This window comes from Amblyraja radiata, chromosome 12, assembly GCF_010909765.2.
Source record: "Amblyraja radiata isolate CabotCenter1 chromosome 12, sAmbRad1.1.pri, whole genome shotgun sequence".
Classification (NCBI taxonomy): Eukaryota; Metazoa; Chordata; class Chondrichthyes; order Rajiformes; family Rajidae; genus Amblyraja; species Amblyraja radiata.
This window is the reverse complement of record NC_045967.1, coordinates 42,410,587-42,426,384: the sequence shown is the minus strand read 5'-3', so window position 1 is coordinate 42,426,384 and position 15,798 is coordinate 42,410,587. Positions and strand designations below refer to the sequence as shown.

Here is a 15,798-nt window from a genome sequence, read left to right as displayed (position 1 = left end):
AGCACAAACTCATTCGAGAGATTGGGAAGATAATAGGGGAGACATTGAAGAAGATAACAGAAAGCAACATTTTGAAATTGGTGAAGATTGTGGAAAGATAAATTGCTATTTCCAGAGTGCAAGGTGACTGATTAATTCTGACAAGAATGAAGCTGTGAGTTGGGACATGGTGTAGCTCACATCTAACACCCTCGGATTCTCATAGAATACTGTGATAAGATACTAATTTGAAAGCGAGGATAAAAGATTGTTCAAATCTCTATGTTGTGAGATGAGGGAATGTAAAGGACTTTATTAATGAGACCTTCATGTAATATAGCATAAGTGAACAAAGTCCTTGAATTGATATTTGTGTGGGATGATGACATGTTGTAGAAATCTGGTTTCTCCCGGTGCTTTTTGCAGGCAGCAAGGATATGATCTCTTATACATTTTTGAAGGACGGAGGGTAAATGATAGAGTGTAATTCAGACTCGAAGGCATGTGGCGGTATGTAGTACTGACGGAGATAGAATGAAAGGAATTGTATTAAAAATAGGGATTCTGAAATCAGTACATTGAAATAAAAATGCAAATGGAGGCTTTCAAGAGAAGTAAGATAAAAATATTAAAAGTATTTTAGAGTAGGGTGCAATTGGCAATGGCTTGGAAATAACTTATAGTTATATAGGGCAGAGTTTTGTTGGTGAGGGAGCATCAGAACAGCACAGAATGTCAAGCTTGGATGTTCCATTAGCTGGTAGATGAATTGGGATGAAGCCACACACTGAAACTGTAATAGAATCAGACAATTATTTTGAAGGAGGAAGTGAAGTTCGAACTTCAGCCCTGGGTCAATCAAGACATGACAGGGGCATTGCTGAAATGAATCTGAGCAAATAGCAGGTCAGTGAGGAATAATTAGGCATTGCACAATTCCTGCCACAGTTCAACTAAAAATAAGTTGTGAGTGGAAGGCTTTAGAATGGGGCAGGAGAAGTATGAAGGGAAAGCTCCTGAATGGATGGTTGATGGTTGGTGTGGATTCAGTGGGCTGAAAAGGTCACTTCCAAGCTGAATCTTTCAATTACGCCATTAAACTGGATTTAGTGCAGAGATGATTTATGAGAATGGTGCCAGGAATCGAGGCCTGAGCTATAGGAAGAGATTGGGCAGGCTAAGACTTTATTCCTTGGAGCGCAGGAGGCTGAGGGGTGATCTTATAATGGTGTGTAATATTATGAGGGGAATAGACAGGGTGCACAGAATATTTTACCCAATCATATGACTGTCATATGTTGATAGAATGGAGCGGCTGGGCCTGTATACTCTGGAAATTAGAAGAATGAGAGGGGATCTTATTGAAACATGTAAGATTATTATATGACACGCTAGAGGCAGGAAATATGTTCCCGATGTTGGGGGAGTCCAGAACCAGGGGCCACAGTTTAAGAATAAGGGGTAAGCAATTTTGAACGGAGAAATACTTTTTCACACAGAGAGTTGTGACTGGAATTCTCTGCCTCAGAGGGCGGTGGAGGCCATTTCTCTGGATGCTTTCAAGAGAGTTAGATAGAGTTCTTAAAGATAGCAGAGTCAAGGGATATGGGGAGAAGGCAGGAATGGGGTACTGATTGTGATGATCAGCCATGATCACATTGAATAACGGTGCTGGCTCGAAGGGCCAAATGGCCTACTCCTGCACCTACTGTCTATTGTCTACTAAATAGGTATAAGGTAAGACAGGAAAAGACATAATAGGAACGTAAAGGGCAACATTTTCACACAGAGCGTGGTGGACGAGCTGCCAGAGGAAGTAGTTGAGGCAGGTATAATAACAACATTTAAAAGACCTTGGTCAGATATATGGATAGGAAAGGATTCAAGAGATCTGGGCCAAGCACAATAGGACCAGCTTTGATGGAACATCTTGGTCAACATAGGCAAGCTTCGGCTCAGAAGGGTCCTGAGCCGAAATGTCACCTTACTAGGTTCTTCAGAGATGCTAACTGATGCGCTGAGCTACTCCAGCACTGTGTCTTCTTGGTCCTCAAGGCCTAGTTGAATGCTGTATGAATGACTCTATAACACTATTGATGTAAGAAGTGGCTGTTAAGTAGGGATTGTCACTGAACCAAGTTGTTTACCTTGTTGGTCTAATAGCCTTTCTCACTATCTAAAGTTCTAATCTTTTATTATCCGGTTCTCTGATTTTGTCTTCAGGTCTTTTCCAAAGAGCAATTATTCAGAGCGGGTCAGCCTTGTCGAGCTGGGCGGTGAATTATCAGCCTGCAAAATACACCAGATTGCTGGCGGAGAAAGTGGGCTGCAACATGTTGGATACCCTCGACATGGTGGACTGCCTGAGACAGAAGTCGTACAAGGAGCTAGTAGAGCAGGATATCAAGCCAGCGCAGTACCATGTTGCATTCGGCCCAGTCATTGATGGAGATGTAATACCGGACGATCCTGAGATTCTGATGGAGCAGGGAGAGTTCCTAAATTATGACATCATGTTGGGAGTCAACCAGGGAGAAGGTTTCAAGTTTGTGGAATGGATAGTGGATCAGGAGGACGGCATATCTGGAAGTGACTTTGATTTCACTGTTTCCAAGTTTGTGGATAACCTTTATGGCTACCCTGAGGGCAAGGATACACTCCGGGAAACGATCAAGTTCATGTACACTGACTGGGCAGACCGGGACAATCCTGAGACACGACGGAAAACCTTAGTGGCTCTGTTTACTGACCACCAGTGGGTCGAACCTGCAGTGGTAACAGCCGATCTACACGCTCGTTATGGTTCTCCTACATATTTTTATGCTTTCTACCACCACTGTCAGAGCGACATGAAGCCGGCCTGGTCAGATGCTTCTCATGGCGATGAGGTGCCCTACGTCTTTGGCATCCCCATGATTGGACCGACTGATCTGTTCCCTTGCAACTTTTCAAAAAATGACGTGATGCTTAGTGCTGTCGTCATGACGTATTGGACAAACTTTGCCAAAACAGGGTAAGCAAAATATTTGTTTGTATTACTAGCTATTGGTTCTGCAAAAGTGAAATGGGCTACTGACTGAAGATGTGAGCATAGAGAAATTGACTTGTTGCTCTTGGCATAGCAGATCTGTAACATCTTGCTCTGCTGATGGAGTGGGGACACTTTAAACAATACTAATTGCTTGAAACAGAGAAGTCTCTGGGGTAGAAGTTTTTGCTCCACACATAAGGATATGAAAAAGGTAATACAAGGAAAAAAGTTAGTTGTGGGAAGACATCTTATCAGATTTGCATGAGAACCCAGGCCATTGTTCGACATGAGAGGGGGCTCCCATGTGTTGTCCTTAAAATAACAGAGGTGTCATTTTGGTCTGAAATTAAATATTGTACCTTTTAGGTTTGCCCACTGTTTCCCAGCTCCTTTGCAAATTTATTGGAAATATGCTATCCAGTCCATATTCTAAAATGACAGGTAGCAGTCCATACAAGTTCTAATGATAGGGAAAAGCCTACACCTTACTGGTTCCAAAGCTGTCATACATGGACACCAAAGGAGCATAGTTACTCTTCCTGTCCCCAGATTATGAATCAACTAGAGGTAGTGATTTGGTCTTTTGACCACCACTTCCAGGCCTACTCTTGGGCTAGAGGTGGCTTCAAAATTAATGACATTGTTCAGATTTTGACAGGGCCAGGATCTGCTCATGCCAGTTGATGGATGCTCCAGATCACTTGGATTTTGGGTTGCCGAGTTTCAGGAACATCCCTTGCACCAAACAGATGCCTAAATTAGGACATCGTTGTTGCTCCATTAAAGCTGCAAATGAAACAAAAGGACACCAAAAAAATGTGCATCGGTGCTGGCTCCGATTTGTTCTGTACCTTTTCACACCTCTAATTTCCCTCTCCCCCTGACTCTCACTCTGAAGATAGGTTTCGACCCCACATGTTACCTATTCCTCAACCAAAGATGCTGCCTGCCCACTGAGTTACTCCAGCATTTTGTATCTATATTTGCTGAAAAAATAATATCTTTCTTGGATTTTTAAAAAATGCTATAAAGTAAATTTTATTTTTACTTCTAAATATTTAAACATTTGATTATGGAAAAAGCATGCCAATTCACCTTCTGCCTCCATTTGTTCATAAATCGTGTGTTTTTAAATTAATGTGCTTTAATTTGTAAAGGGTTTCAAATGAGTTAATATTTTTTTCTAATGCACATCCCACTTTTTAAGACTTTCCCCTTTTTAGTAAACTAATATTTTGCTTTTATATTAAATCTCCAACAAAGGATTAATTCTCGATAGCACACAAACTTAAGGGCCTGTCTCACTTTCACGACCTAATTAATGACCTCTGCCGAGTTTGCCCTTGACTCGCAGCATGGTCGTCACGAGGCCATAGGAGGTCGTAGGTAGGTCGTGATGCTAGTCGTAGGTATTCGAGGCATCTAGTAGGTCGGGACGTTTTCTAGCATGATAAAAAATGTCCACGAGTAAAAAAGGTCGGGAATTAGGTCGTGAAAGTGGGAGAGGCCATTAAATAGAAACAAAGCTCAAATTTAGGAGCTGGAACCTGATTTTTTTTTTTTTAATGAAATTGTGTTTATTACATGCCACATCAACTGGAGAAAACACTCATAGGGACTGGTGTGAGATAACACCGTCCAGCACACAAAAGCGGATTTGTCATCGTGAAACTTGATATTGGATGGAAAATATATAGTCCTGTATGAAAAATCAGAAATGGAAGTGATGAGAAATGTGGAAATTAATAATGACAGAAATTTAATACTGAAGAATGACTGGTGGGCATGGAAACCCACCAGGAATGGCGGGACTGGCATATGTTGAAAGAATGGCTTGTATTCGCTGGAATTTAGAAGGATGAGAGGGTTTCTTATAGAAACATATAACATTTTTAATAGGATTAGACAGGCTAGATGCAGGAAAAATGTTCCCAATGTTGAGAACCAGGGCTCACAGTTTAAGAATAAGGAGTAGGCCATTTAGGACTGAGATGATGAAAAACGTTTTCACCCAAAGAGTTGAAAATTTGTGGAATTCTCTGCTGCAGAAGGCAGTACAGGCCAATTCACTGGATGTTTTCAAGAGAGCTAGATTTAGCTCTTAGGGTTAAAGGAATTAAGGTATACTAGACTAAGTGCAGACCAGTTGCAATATTCCACCACTCACCCGTTCCCCCAACGCAACCCATTCCCCCAACGCAATATTCCACCACTCACCCATAGCCCCCAACTGCACAAGTGTGGCTCATTTCTCCTCATCTCCCAGCACTCCCTCCAACTCCTCTTCACCCTCCCTCTTCTTTGCCCTCTCCTCCTCCCCTGCCCCAATCCCTCCATCACCTCTCCCTCCCTGTCTTTTCCCCTACCCTCAGTGACTCCCTCTCTCCCTCCATAACTCCTCTCCCCTCCCTACCCCCTTCCTATCCCTCTATCCCCCACTCCTCACCTCTCACTATCCCCCCCACTATCCCTCCTGACCTCCCCCACTGCCCTCCTCTCCCTCTATTCCCCACTCCCTACCTCCCCCACTCCCCCCTCCTCTCCCTCTATTTCCCCACCTCCCCATCTTTCCCCCTCCTCCCACCTCTTCCTCTCCCTCAATCCACCCCAGGCTCCCTCCTGACCTCTCCACAACCTTTCCCCTCACCTCCTCCCCTCCCCAACCCCTCCCGCACTTCTCCCTACCCCCCTATCCCTCTATCCCCCACTCTCCCTCCTCACCTCCTCCCTCTTCTTTCCCCTCTCCTCCTCCCCTCCCCCAATCCCTCCATCAGCTTCCTTCTCCCTTCCCCTACCCTCAGTCATGCCCTCCTTCCCTCCATAACTCCTCTCCCCTCCCTACCCCCCTCATATCCCTCTATCCCCCACCTCCCCACTCCTCACCTCCCCCTATCCCCCCACTATCCCTCCTCACCCCCCCCACTGCCCTCCTCTCTATTTCCCACTCCCTACCTCCCCCACTCCGCCCTCCTCTCCTATTCCCCCTCCTCCCCCACTCTCCCTCATCACCTCCTACCTCTTCTTTCACCTCTCCTCCTACCCTCCCCAATCCCTCATCTCTCCTTTCCTCTACCTTCACAGTCCTTCCCTCCATAACTCCTCTCCCCTCCCTACCCCCCTCCTCTCCCTCTATCCCCCCTCCTCCCCCACTCTCCCTCCTCCTCCCCCACTTTCCCCTCCCTCTCCCTCCCTACCTACCCCCTCCTCCCTCAATCCCTCAGTCTCTCTCCTCACCTCCCCCACATTCCCCCCTCTTCCTCCTCTCCCTCAACCCCCCATTCTCCCTCCTCAGCTCCCCAGGATCACGAGGTTGCCCCTCCTCTCCCTTCATGGTGCCCCGGAGGCGCATCAGCCGTCGGTGCCCTCTGAGCCAGGCTCAGCACCCAGGCCTCGGATCCACGGCGCAGCCCCGGAGTACCAGCAGCTAAGGCCACGCCAGCAGAGGCAGACAGGCGGGTGCCAGTGACTGATAGCAGACGTGGCCAATCAGTGCAGCAATGGTACAGGAAGGGGTGTCGCCATCCCGGCGGTGACCGGCAGGAGAGGCGACCGATCTGCACATGCGCGTTTTTAAAGATTTTTAAACCTTTCTACATGTTAAAATATACCACCGATCTGAACAAAACCCGTTGCACTTGCAACACAGGAGAATGGTGAGTAAGGTGGCAAAAAATATCAAAGCGCTATCGTGTACCGTTTTTCGCTAATGTAAAAAAAACGCAAACCGGAAGATAACAAGATGAGAGTTTTAGTTATATGTAGACGGGGTACTGATTTTGGATTATCAGCCTTGATCGTATTGAATGGTCTAGTCCTGCACCAATTTTCTATGTTTCTATGAAACATTTAACCTCTCACTATCCCCCCCACTATCCCTCCTGACCTCCCCCACTGCCCTCCTCTCCCTCTATTCCCCACTCCCTACCTTCCCCACTCACCCCTCCTCTCCCTCTATTTCCCCTCCTCCCCCACCTCCCCATGTTTCCCTCTCCCCCCACCCCTTCCTCTCCCTCAATCTAGTAATCAAGTTCAAGATCATGACAGTATCAGCCATATCCACAAGTTTTAAAAATCATGGAGATTTCATGGTGATTTTTATGATGCAGGCAAAACCAGTCGGCTTGCAAGGTTGCCCTTTATAATTAACCTAAGAGATTGTCAGTGGACCTTCAATGAGCAAATAATTTTCCAGCTAAGAGGCTTCTGAAGGGTTTTAGAGCAGATTTAAGAGAACATTACTTGTGTTTCTGAAGAGCTTTATTGAATTGATTGCAATTTATCCATGCTGGAACTGAGAACAATTCTATTACTGGTTTTAGTACACAAAAAAATAGAGTCATACAGCTGTGGATCAAAAAGACATCTTATTGCTACCTTTGCAACAGCAATTAAGGATGCGCCATGAATATTGGCAAACTAACATTTCAATTCGTGTAAACGAATAGGGATAATGGAATGCAATTTCCCAATGGTATTTCATTTCCTATACTTTCACCAGCCAATACATGTTTAATCTTGTCTACATCAGGGTTTAACCAGGAATTACATTCCAATTGCAATCCAAGAAGGCATGTTACTAGAAATTGTCTCAAGCCTGTTTTTTTGATAATTGTGGAAAAAAACTATAATCCACTGATTCATTCTGGCTTGGTGTGTTTTTCCCAAATTAATCAGGAATTCAAACACCTCTCCTTATCCAGAACTAGGAACATTTAGTTTTGCACAGGAGCTGCAAAGTAGCTTTCTCCCAGACTTTCTTCAATTTCCCAAGTTTGCAGACAATCAAATGGAGATGATGCCTTTTTTTTTGCATCTTAACTGTTATGTTCAGAAAATTCCAGCTAGAATCATCAAAGAAGGATAATAATAATATATTGGAAACTCTGAAGTGTAAATTATTTTTCCAATCATTAATTCCACTGTGCAGAAGGTCTGTTAATTGCTTGGGGCTCAAATGGACATGAGAATCAACATTGCACAATAGTGATCCATATTAAGTCTATCGGAGCTGTTTCAAGCAGCTTAATCAGGATATCAACAATATTATTCCTTTAATAAGGAACAAGTCACCATGCAGGCAGCAAGTACACACACACACACAAACAGAGGCACAAGTACACAAACACACACAGAGAAACAGAAAATATATAATGCAGAAATAAATAATAATGCCACAGAAAATCAATAATGATGGATTTGGTCACTGAGCTGACAGTAGCTGATAATCATATATAATTAATAGGGCATCTACTATATTTGTTCCTCAGTTTCTCACCTGGTAAATATAGGATGCCTTGTTGGAGTTTGGTTTATCAAATGTCAGATGGACTCTGTTATTCCTATTCGTCATCTATAAGCCTCTGCATGGTCTGCAGCCAGTTTTCCAATGAGGGCATCACAGTCAAGCCCAATGCTATCCATACCCATTCCCATGCCATGGACAGTGAAACCAATTCTGCCAATAAACTCGAATAATGTCATGGCCAACACAACCTCCCCCAATAACTCAGCCCCTCAAGTCCTGTTAACACCCTTGTAAATCTTCACTGCACTTTTTCCAGCTTAATGACATGCGTCCTATATCAGGGTGACCAAAACTGAACACTGAACACAATACTCATCATAATCATAATTATACTTTATTTGCCAAGTATGTTTTGTAACATATGAGGAATTTGATTGTCTTGTCCAACTGTAACATACACCCCAACGTCTATACATAATTCCCTGACTGATGAAAGCCAAAATACCAAAAGCCTTCGTTAACACCCGGTTTACCCATCACGCCACTTTTAGGGAACAATGTACTTGCACTCCGAAGTTCCTCAGATCTACAACACTCCTCAGGGCCTGACCATTCTTTGCTAAGGTTCTACCCTGGTTTGACATCCCAAAATGTAACACCTTACATTAAACTCATCCCACTTGCCCAGTTGATCAAGATCCTGCTGTAATTTTTGATAGCTATTCTTCATTATCACTGAGGCACAGCCCTCGTCACATGCCTCTAGTCCGATAAACAACCTTGCTACATCACCCTCTGCTTCCTTCCATGAAGCCAATTCTGTTACATCTTCATAATCCCATACTGACCTTTCTCTCCTCGGCATCCTCCATTGCCAGAGTGACGCCACGCCACTTAGGTAGTTTACAACCCAACAGTATGAATATTGAATTCTATAATTTTAAGGAACTTAAACCCCCCATCCTCCTCCTTTCCTCTCCCCCATGGTCCAGTATAGACATCAGAAAGAGAACATCACCGCACAAACTACACTTCCTACTGCCCCATCGGCTACATGTGATTCCCATATTGGCCTTATCGGCTGCCTTAGAATCTACACAATTAGATTGGAAGAAAGTCTCTTTAATCCTGAGGAACTGCCAAAGAAGAGGAAACAGAGATTGTATCATAAACTGAAATATTAATACAATGACCAGAGAATATTGTGAGCAATTTTGGGCACTATTTGCGAGGAAGGATGTGCCGCCCTGGTGAGGGTCCAAAGGAGGTTTACAAGAATAATTCCAGGAATGAGTGGGTTAACATATGATGAGAGTTTGATGGTGCTGGGTCTGTACTCGCTGGGGTTTAGAAGAAAGAGGGGAGGACCGAAGAGTGAAAGGCTTAGATAGAGTGGATGTGGAGAGATTGTTTCCACTTGTGGGAGAGACTAGGACTAGAGGTCTTTGCCTCAGAATTAAAGGATGTTCCTTTAGGAAGATGAGGGGGTATTTCTTTAGTCAGAGGGTGGTGAATCTATGGAATTCTTTGCCAGCCAAGTCAATGGATATTTTTACGGCCGTGATAAATAGATTCTTGATTAGTACGGGTGTCGGGGGTTATGGGGCGAAGGCAGGAGAATGAGGTTAGGAGGGAGAAATAGATCAACCATGATTGAATGGGGGGGTAGACTTGATGGGCCGAATGGCCTAATCCTTCTCCTATTCCTTATGGCATAACTCTATTATGGCCAAAATATTCTTCAGAACATCAGGCCTCGGTTTCTGAAAGGGGCATTGCTGTTATGCATGATTGAAGTAATAGTTGAGGATTTGTGTTGGAGAATAATGCTCATTCTCCATTAGTGATGAACACTGCTTTCTTGATGGCACCATCGTTCATGGACATATTAAACTTTGCATTGTGCATTACCTTCCAGTTGATATGTTGGATGTTGATGGAAAACTTCAGTTCCTTTCTTCATTAGACAACAGGTGCAGGAATAGGCCATTTGGCCCTTCGAGCCAGCACTGCCATACAATGTGATCATGGCTGATCATCCACAATCAGTACCCCGTTCCTGCCTTCTCCCCATATCACCGATAGTTGCTAACCAAGGAATAGTTCTTAGGTATCATACAATAAAGAGATACCTGCCAAAGTTACTGGAGGCAATGTCCTCTAAGTTTGTTAACATTCAGGAGCTGATGTCGTGTGGCATTATGATGGAAAAGTCACTGGAGACGGGAAGTGGGATCAATGAGTTACTGTCAATGAGGGCATGCATTTTCAGAAAAATAAATAACAATCATGGTTTTGAAAGGATTTTATTACTACCATTTTCCCGTATATATGTTTGAAGGGCCATATGTAATTGTCCTGCCTGCAAAATATTATTGCTACAAGGCCATCATTCATTCTAAAAAGAAGACATTTGAATCACATGGCATCTTTACAATCTTTGCAGCATTCATATAACTCTGTATGCAGCTGATAAATATGTAAGTATTCTCATTCCATATTGAGTTACTGACATTTTATCTCAAAAATGAGAGATATCTTCTGGTAGATTTACTCAAATACATCTCACACCACTGGCCTGCTTAATGGGAGGAGACAAATCCGTATTATGTTATCCATGTTGTAGCCTTCCAAGCCTTCTATTTTCCAAAGTCTCCCCAGCTCTCCCGATCTCCATGGTTTAAGCACTCTATATCTTTACTGCCTCTCCTGCCATGTCTTTGGGATGAGGCCCTGCCAGCCCAGATAAACACAATATTGTTATGATGGGGACCAGGAATGAAGTAAGCCATGCAAGCACCAGAATATGGAGAATATGGAGGTTTCTCGTCAGGGAAGCAGCACAAGTTGATAAGACTCAATAATAATAAGAATTAAGAAACACAAAACCTCCAACATCTCCAAGTTTGCGGATGACACGAAGCTGGGGGCAGTGTTAGCTGTGAGGAGGATGCTAGGAGGCTGCAAGGTGACTTGGATAGGTTGGGCGAGTGGGCAAATGCATGGCAAATGCAGTATAATGTGGATAAATGTGAGGTTATCCACTTTGCTGGCAAAAACAGGAAAGTAGACTATTATCTGAATGGTGGCAGATTAGGTAAAGGGGAGATGCAACGAGACCTGAGTGTCATGGTACACCAGTCATTGAAAGTGGGCATGCAGGTGCAGCAGGCAGTGAAGAAAGTGAATGGTATGTGTCATTCATAGCAAGAGGATTTGAGTATAGGAGCAGTCAGGTTCTACTGCAGTTGTACAGGGTCTTGGTGAGACCACACCTGGAGTATTGCGTACAGTTTTGGTCTCCTAATCTGAGGAAAGACATTCTTGCCATAAACCAATCAAATCTGCTTAACCTTACCCGCTGCCTCGAGGATATAAAGTGCTGGATGGCTCAGAACTTCCTCCAACTAAATGAGAGCAAATCTGAGGTCATCCTTCTCGGCCCCTCGGACTCAATCAAAATGATAGCAGGCAGCCTTGGAAGCCTTACCCCACTACTCAACCCTCACGTCAAAAACCTCGGCGTGACATTTGACTCAGCACTGAAATTTAACAAACAAGTCAATGCCGTGGTAAAAGCTAGCTTCTTCCAGCTTCGGACGATAGCTAAAATAAAACAATTCCTCCACTATGATGACCTCGAAAAGATCATCCACACATTTATCTCCTCCCGCCTAGATTACTGCAACTCTCTTTACACTGGCATCAGCCAATCTTCCCTGTCCTGCTTGCAACTGGTCCAAAACGCCGCAGCGAGACTCCTGACGGGCACCCCGAAAAAGGGACCACATCACCCCGATCCTGGCCTCTCTCCACTGGCTCCCTGTGCGGTTCCGTATACATTTCAAGACCCTCCTCTATGTCTACAAAGCCCTCAATGGGCTGCCCCCTCCTACATTAAAAATCTTCTCACCCACCACTCCACCTCCAGGTCCCTCAGATCGGCCGACTTGGGGCTGCTGAATATCCCACGGTCTAGGCATAAGCTTAGGGGCGACCGCGCCTTTGCGGTTGCAGCTCCTAGACTGTGGAACAGCATCCCTCTTCCCATCAGAACTGCCCCCTCCATCGACTCCTTTAAGACAAGTCTAAAAACTTATCTATACTCCCAAGCCTTTCCTGACGTCCACTGAGCGAGGGCTATATGTATATATGTATGTAGTTTGTTTATACTATTATAACAAATGTAAAGCACTTTGGTCAACAAGAGTTGTTTTTTAAATGTGCTATATAAATAAATGTGACTTGACTTGACTTGAGAGGGAGTACAGAGAAGGTTCACCAGACTGATTCCTGGGATGTCAGGACATTCATATGAAGAAAGACTGGATAGACTCGGCTTGTACTCGTTAGAATTTAGAAGATTGAGGGGGCATCTTATAGAAACGTACAAAATTCATAAGGGGTTGGACAGGCTAGATGCAGGAAGATTGTTCCCGATGTTGGGGAAGTCCAGAACAAGGGGTCACAGTTTAAGGATAAGGGGGAAGTCTTTTAGGACCGAGATGAGAAAAACGTTTTTTCACACAGAGTGGTGAATCTGTGGAATTTTCTGCCACAGAAGGTAGTTGAGGCCAGTTCATTGGCTATATTTAAGAGGGAGTTAGATGTGGCCCTTGTGGCTAAAGGGATCAGGGGGTATGGAGAGAAGGCAGGTACAGGATACTGAGTTGGATGATCAGCCATGATCATATTGAATGGCGGTGCGGGCTCGAAGGGCCGAATGGCCTACTCCTGCACCTATTTTCTATGTTTCTATGTTTCTATCTTTGGTCTGCAAACAGAGATTCATTCCACAGCTCACATGTGTATATAATCCTGCTGACCATGATAGAAAGCCTCTAGGTCATCATAAATTGTGTGGCTGGATTACCAAAAACTGTGTTTTTATGTTTGGCTGACGTAGATTCTGACCCCCCCCCCCCCTGACTTTGTTGGCTACATGGGAACATTGGCATCTGAATCAAGATTATATTGGACATTTATTTAAGATTTGAGAAATCCCATTCAATATGGAACTGTTAGCAACCCTACTTGCAGGTCAGATACAACATGTTACCATCTCTGCATACAGTCCAGTTGCCTCATGTAAGCTCTCTTCCACATGGAGTTCTTGATCCATGTGCATCTGGAAGCAAGAAAGCTTGCTGGTGTTGCAAAGGAAAATGTGTAGACTAAGTACCTTAAGCAGCAAAGCATGAAGCTAACTAAAGGAACCGTTCATTCATTCAGCACACTGGAACATAGTCTGCTTTTTTACATTCTGAAATCCATTAAATTGAGATTAAATGGCGATATATCTTTGCAGATTGTGCACAAGGATGGAACTCATGAAACCACTGAGTAATCTGATGGAATTGTTCAACCGTGTAGGATAAACTTTATTTTTGAGTATTTCATTTCTCTACTTCATTTGCTATACGGGTCAAACCCCAGATAATATAATAATAAAGTATTCCTGCTTTAACTGGGATATTTATATGATTCATAAGGATTGCCAAATGGAAGCCCTTTATTTAATACCGAAACAATCACTGCATTAATTGGAATTGATGACACACAACCAAAACATGTGCACATTTAACTGGACAGATGGTTGGCTGGTTCATTGGTCTCTCTTTTTTTTTTTGGTGTGGATTGATCAATGTTAAATTGGACCTGGCATGTGTTCTGCTCTGCAGGATTTATTATCTCATCAACTGTAATTTGCTGTTTTCTCACCAGTGTTTCAAGTTATTTTGTTGAGCTGTTTCCATTGTTAGAACAATCTCAGAACCCCTTGTCTTCTCCATAAATTAGTAAAGCAGATTACCCAATTGTTTCTTGAGTTCCACCCTTATGCATGAATGCACCTTTCAAACAATTGTGACTTATATTAAGAAGATCTGCAGAGGGTGGTGAAAATTGCCCAACGCATCACCGGTTCCTCACTCCCCTCCATTGAGTCTGTCCAAAGCAAGCAATGTCTGCGAAGGGCGCGCAGCATCGTCAAGGACTGCTCTCACCCCAGCCACAGTCTGTTTACCCTCCTACTGTCCGGGAGGCGCTACAGGCTACAGGTCTCTCCGTTGCTGGACCAGCAGGTCCAGGAACAGCTTCTTCCCTGCGGCTGTTACATTACTTAACTCTGTACCTCGGTGATTGCCAATCACCCCCCCCCCCCCGGACACTCCTTCCCCCAGAAAAATTGCACTACTACGACTGTATGTATGTATATATATTTATTGCTCATATTCTATGTTCGCTCTTCTGGGGAGATGCTAACTGCATTTCGTTGTCTCTGTACTGTACACTGCACAATGGCAATAAAGTTTGAATCTGAATCTGAATCTGAATCTCAAATATGTCTTTGATGCATCTCATTGTTTCTCTTTATTATCATTTAACTATTATATTCAGATAACATTTTATATTTAGCCAAAACGTTATATTCTTGATCAATTCTCTTACCTCAGATTTCTTCCCACTTTTCTCTACCATGTTTTTTTTAATTTCTTTGTCGCTAAGGAATAAAAGAACATATTAAAAGTCTCTAAACTTATCAACGGCATCTTCTCTCAAGTTAGAATGTGATTTAATTATCTCTTCTCAATAGATTAAAAGTCCAATACTTCACGCATCTGCACTTTGAAGGCAAACTTGACCTGTTTATTTTAACCGTTCCCTCCGCAATTCCCTGGTTAACTCATCCCTTCCCACCCAAACCCACCCCCTCCCCAGGTACCTTCCCCTGCAACTGCAGAAGATGCAACACCTGTCACATTACCTCCTCCATCGACTCTGTCCAGGGACACCGACAGTCCTTTCCGGTTAGGCAGAAGTTCACCTACACCTCCTCCAAGCTCACCAACTGTATCTGTTGTTCAAGATGTGGACTATTATACATTGGCAAGGCCAAACATAGACTGGCCGATCGTTTTGAGGAACACCTTCGCTCAGCCCACCTGAACCTACCTGACATCCTCTTTAAATTCTCCTTCCCATTCCTACACAGACCTTTCTGTCCTCGGTCTCCTCCATTATCAGAGTGAGGATAAATGTAAATTGGAGGAACAGCACCTCATATTCCGCTTGGGCAGCTTACAGTCCAGTGGTATTAATATTGATTTCTCTCACTTCAGGTAGCCCCGGCATACCCTCTCTCTCTATCCCTCCCCCACCCAAGTCGCACTAGCTTCGCATTTTCACCCTACAAACAGCTAACAGTGGCCTGTTTTCTTTTATCCTCGTTACTTTTTTGCATATATTTTATTCATTGTTCTTTATTTCTCCACATCATTGTCCCTATCTCTCGTTTCCCTTATCCCTAGCCAGTCTGAAAAAGGGTCTAGACCCGGAACGTCACCTATTCCTTCTCTCCAGAGATGCTGTATGTCCTGCTTAGTTTCTCCAGCTTTTTGTGTCGACCTTACGAGAACAATGCAGCTAGTCACACTCCTTTCTCCTTTCCTTTGTATTTTACCCATTCTTCTTTTATCTTCATTTCAACTGTAAGGCAAATTTTTAATTTCATACAAGTAGATACATGCTGATGCTGATATAG

At 43.7% G+C, this 15,798-nt stretch overlaps 1 protein-coding gene across 5 annotated transcripts in view; it reads left to right on the top strand.

The window, feature by feature from the left end:
* Positions 1 to 15,798, top strand: part of nlgn3 (neuroligin 3) — a 236,054-nt gene that overhangs the window by 203,512 nt on the left and 16,744 nt on the right. For all 5 annotated transcript variants that reach the window (XM_033030639.1, XM_033030636.1, XM_033030638.1 and 2 more), the window contains one exon: positions 2,203 to 2,992. In XM_033030639.1, the coding sequence (XP_032886530.1) occupies positions 2,203 to 2,992 (790 nt within the window). The remainder of the gene's footprint in view (positions 1 to 2,202; positions 2,993 to 15,798) is intronic.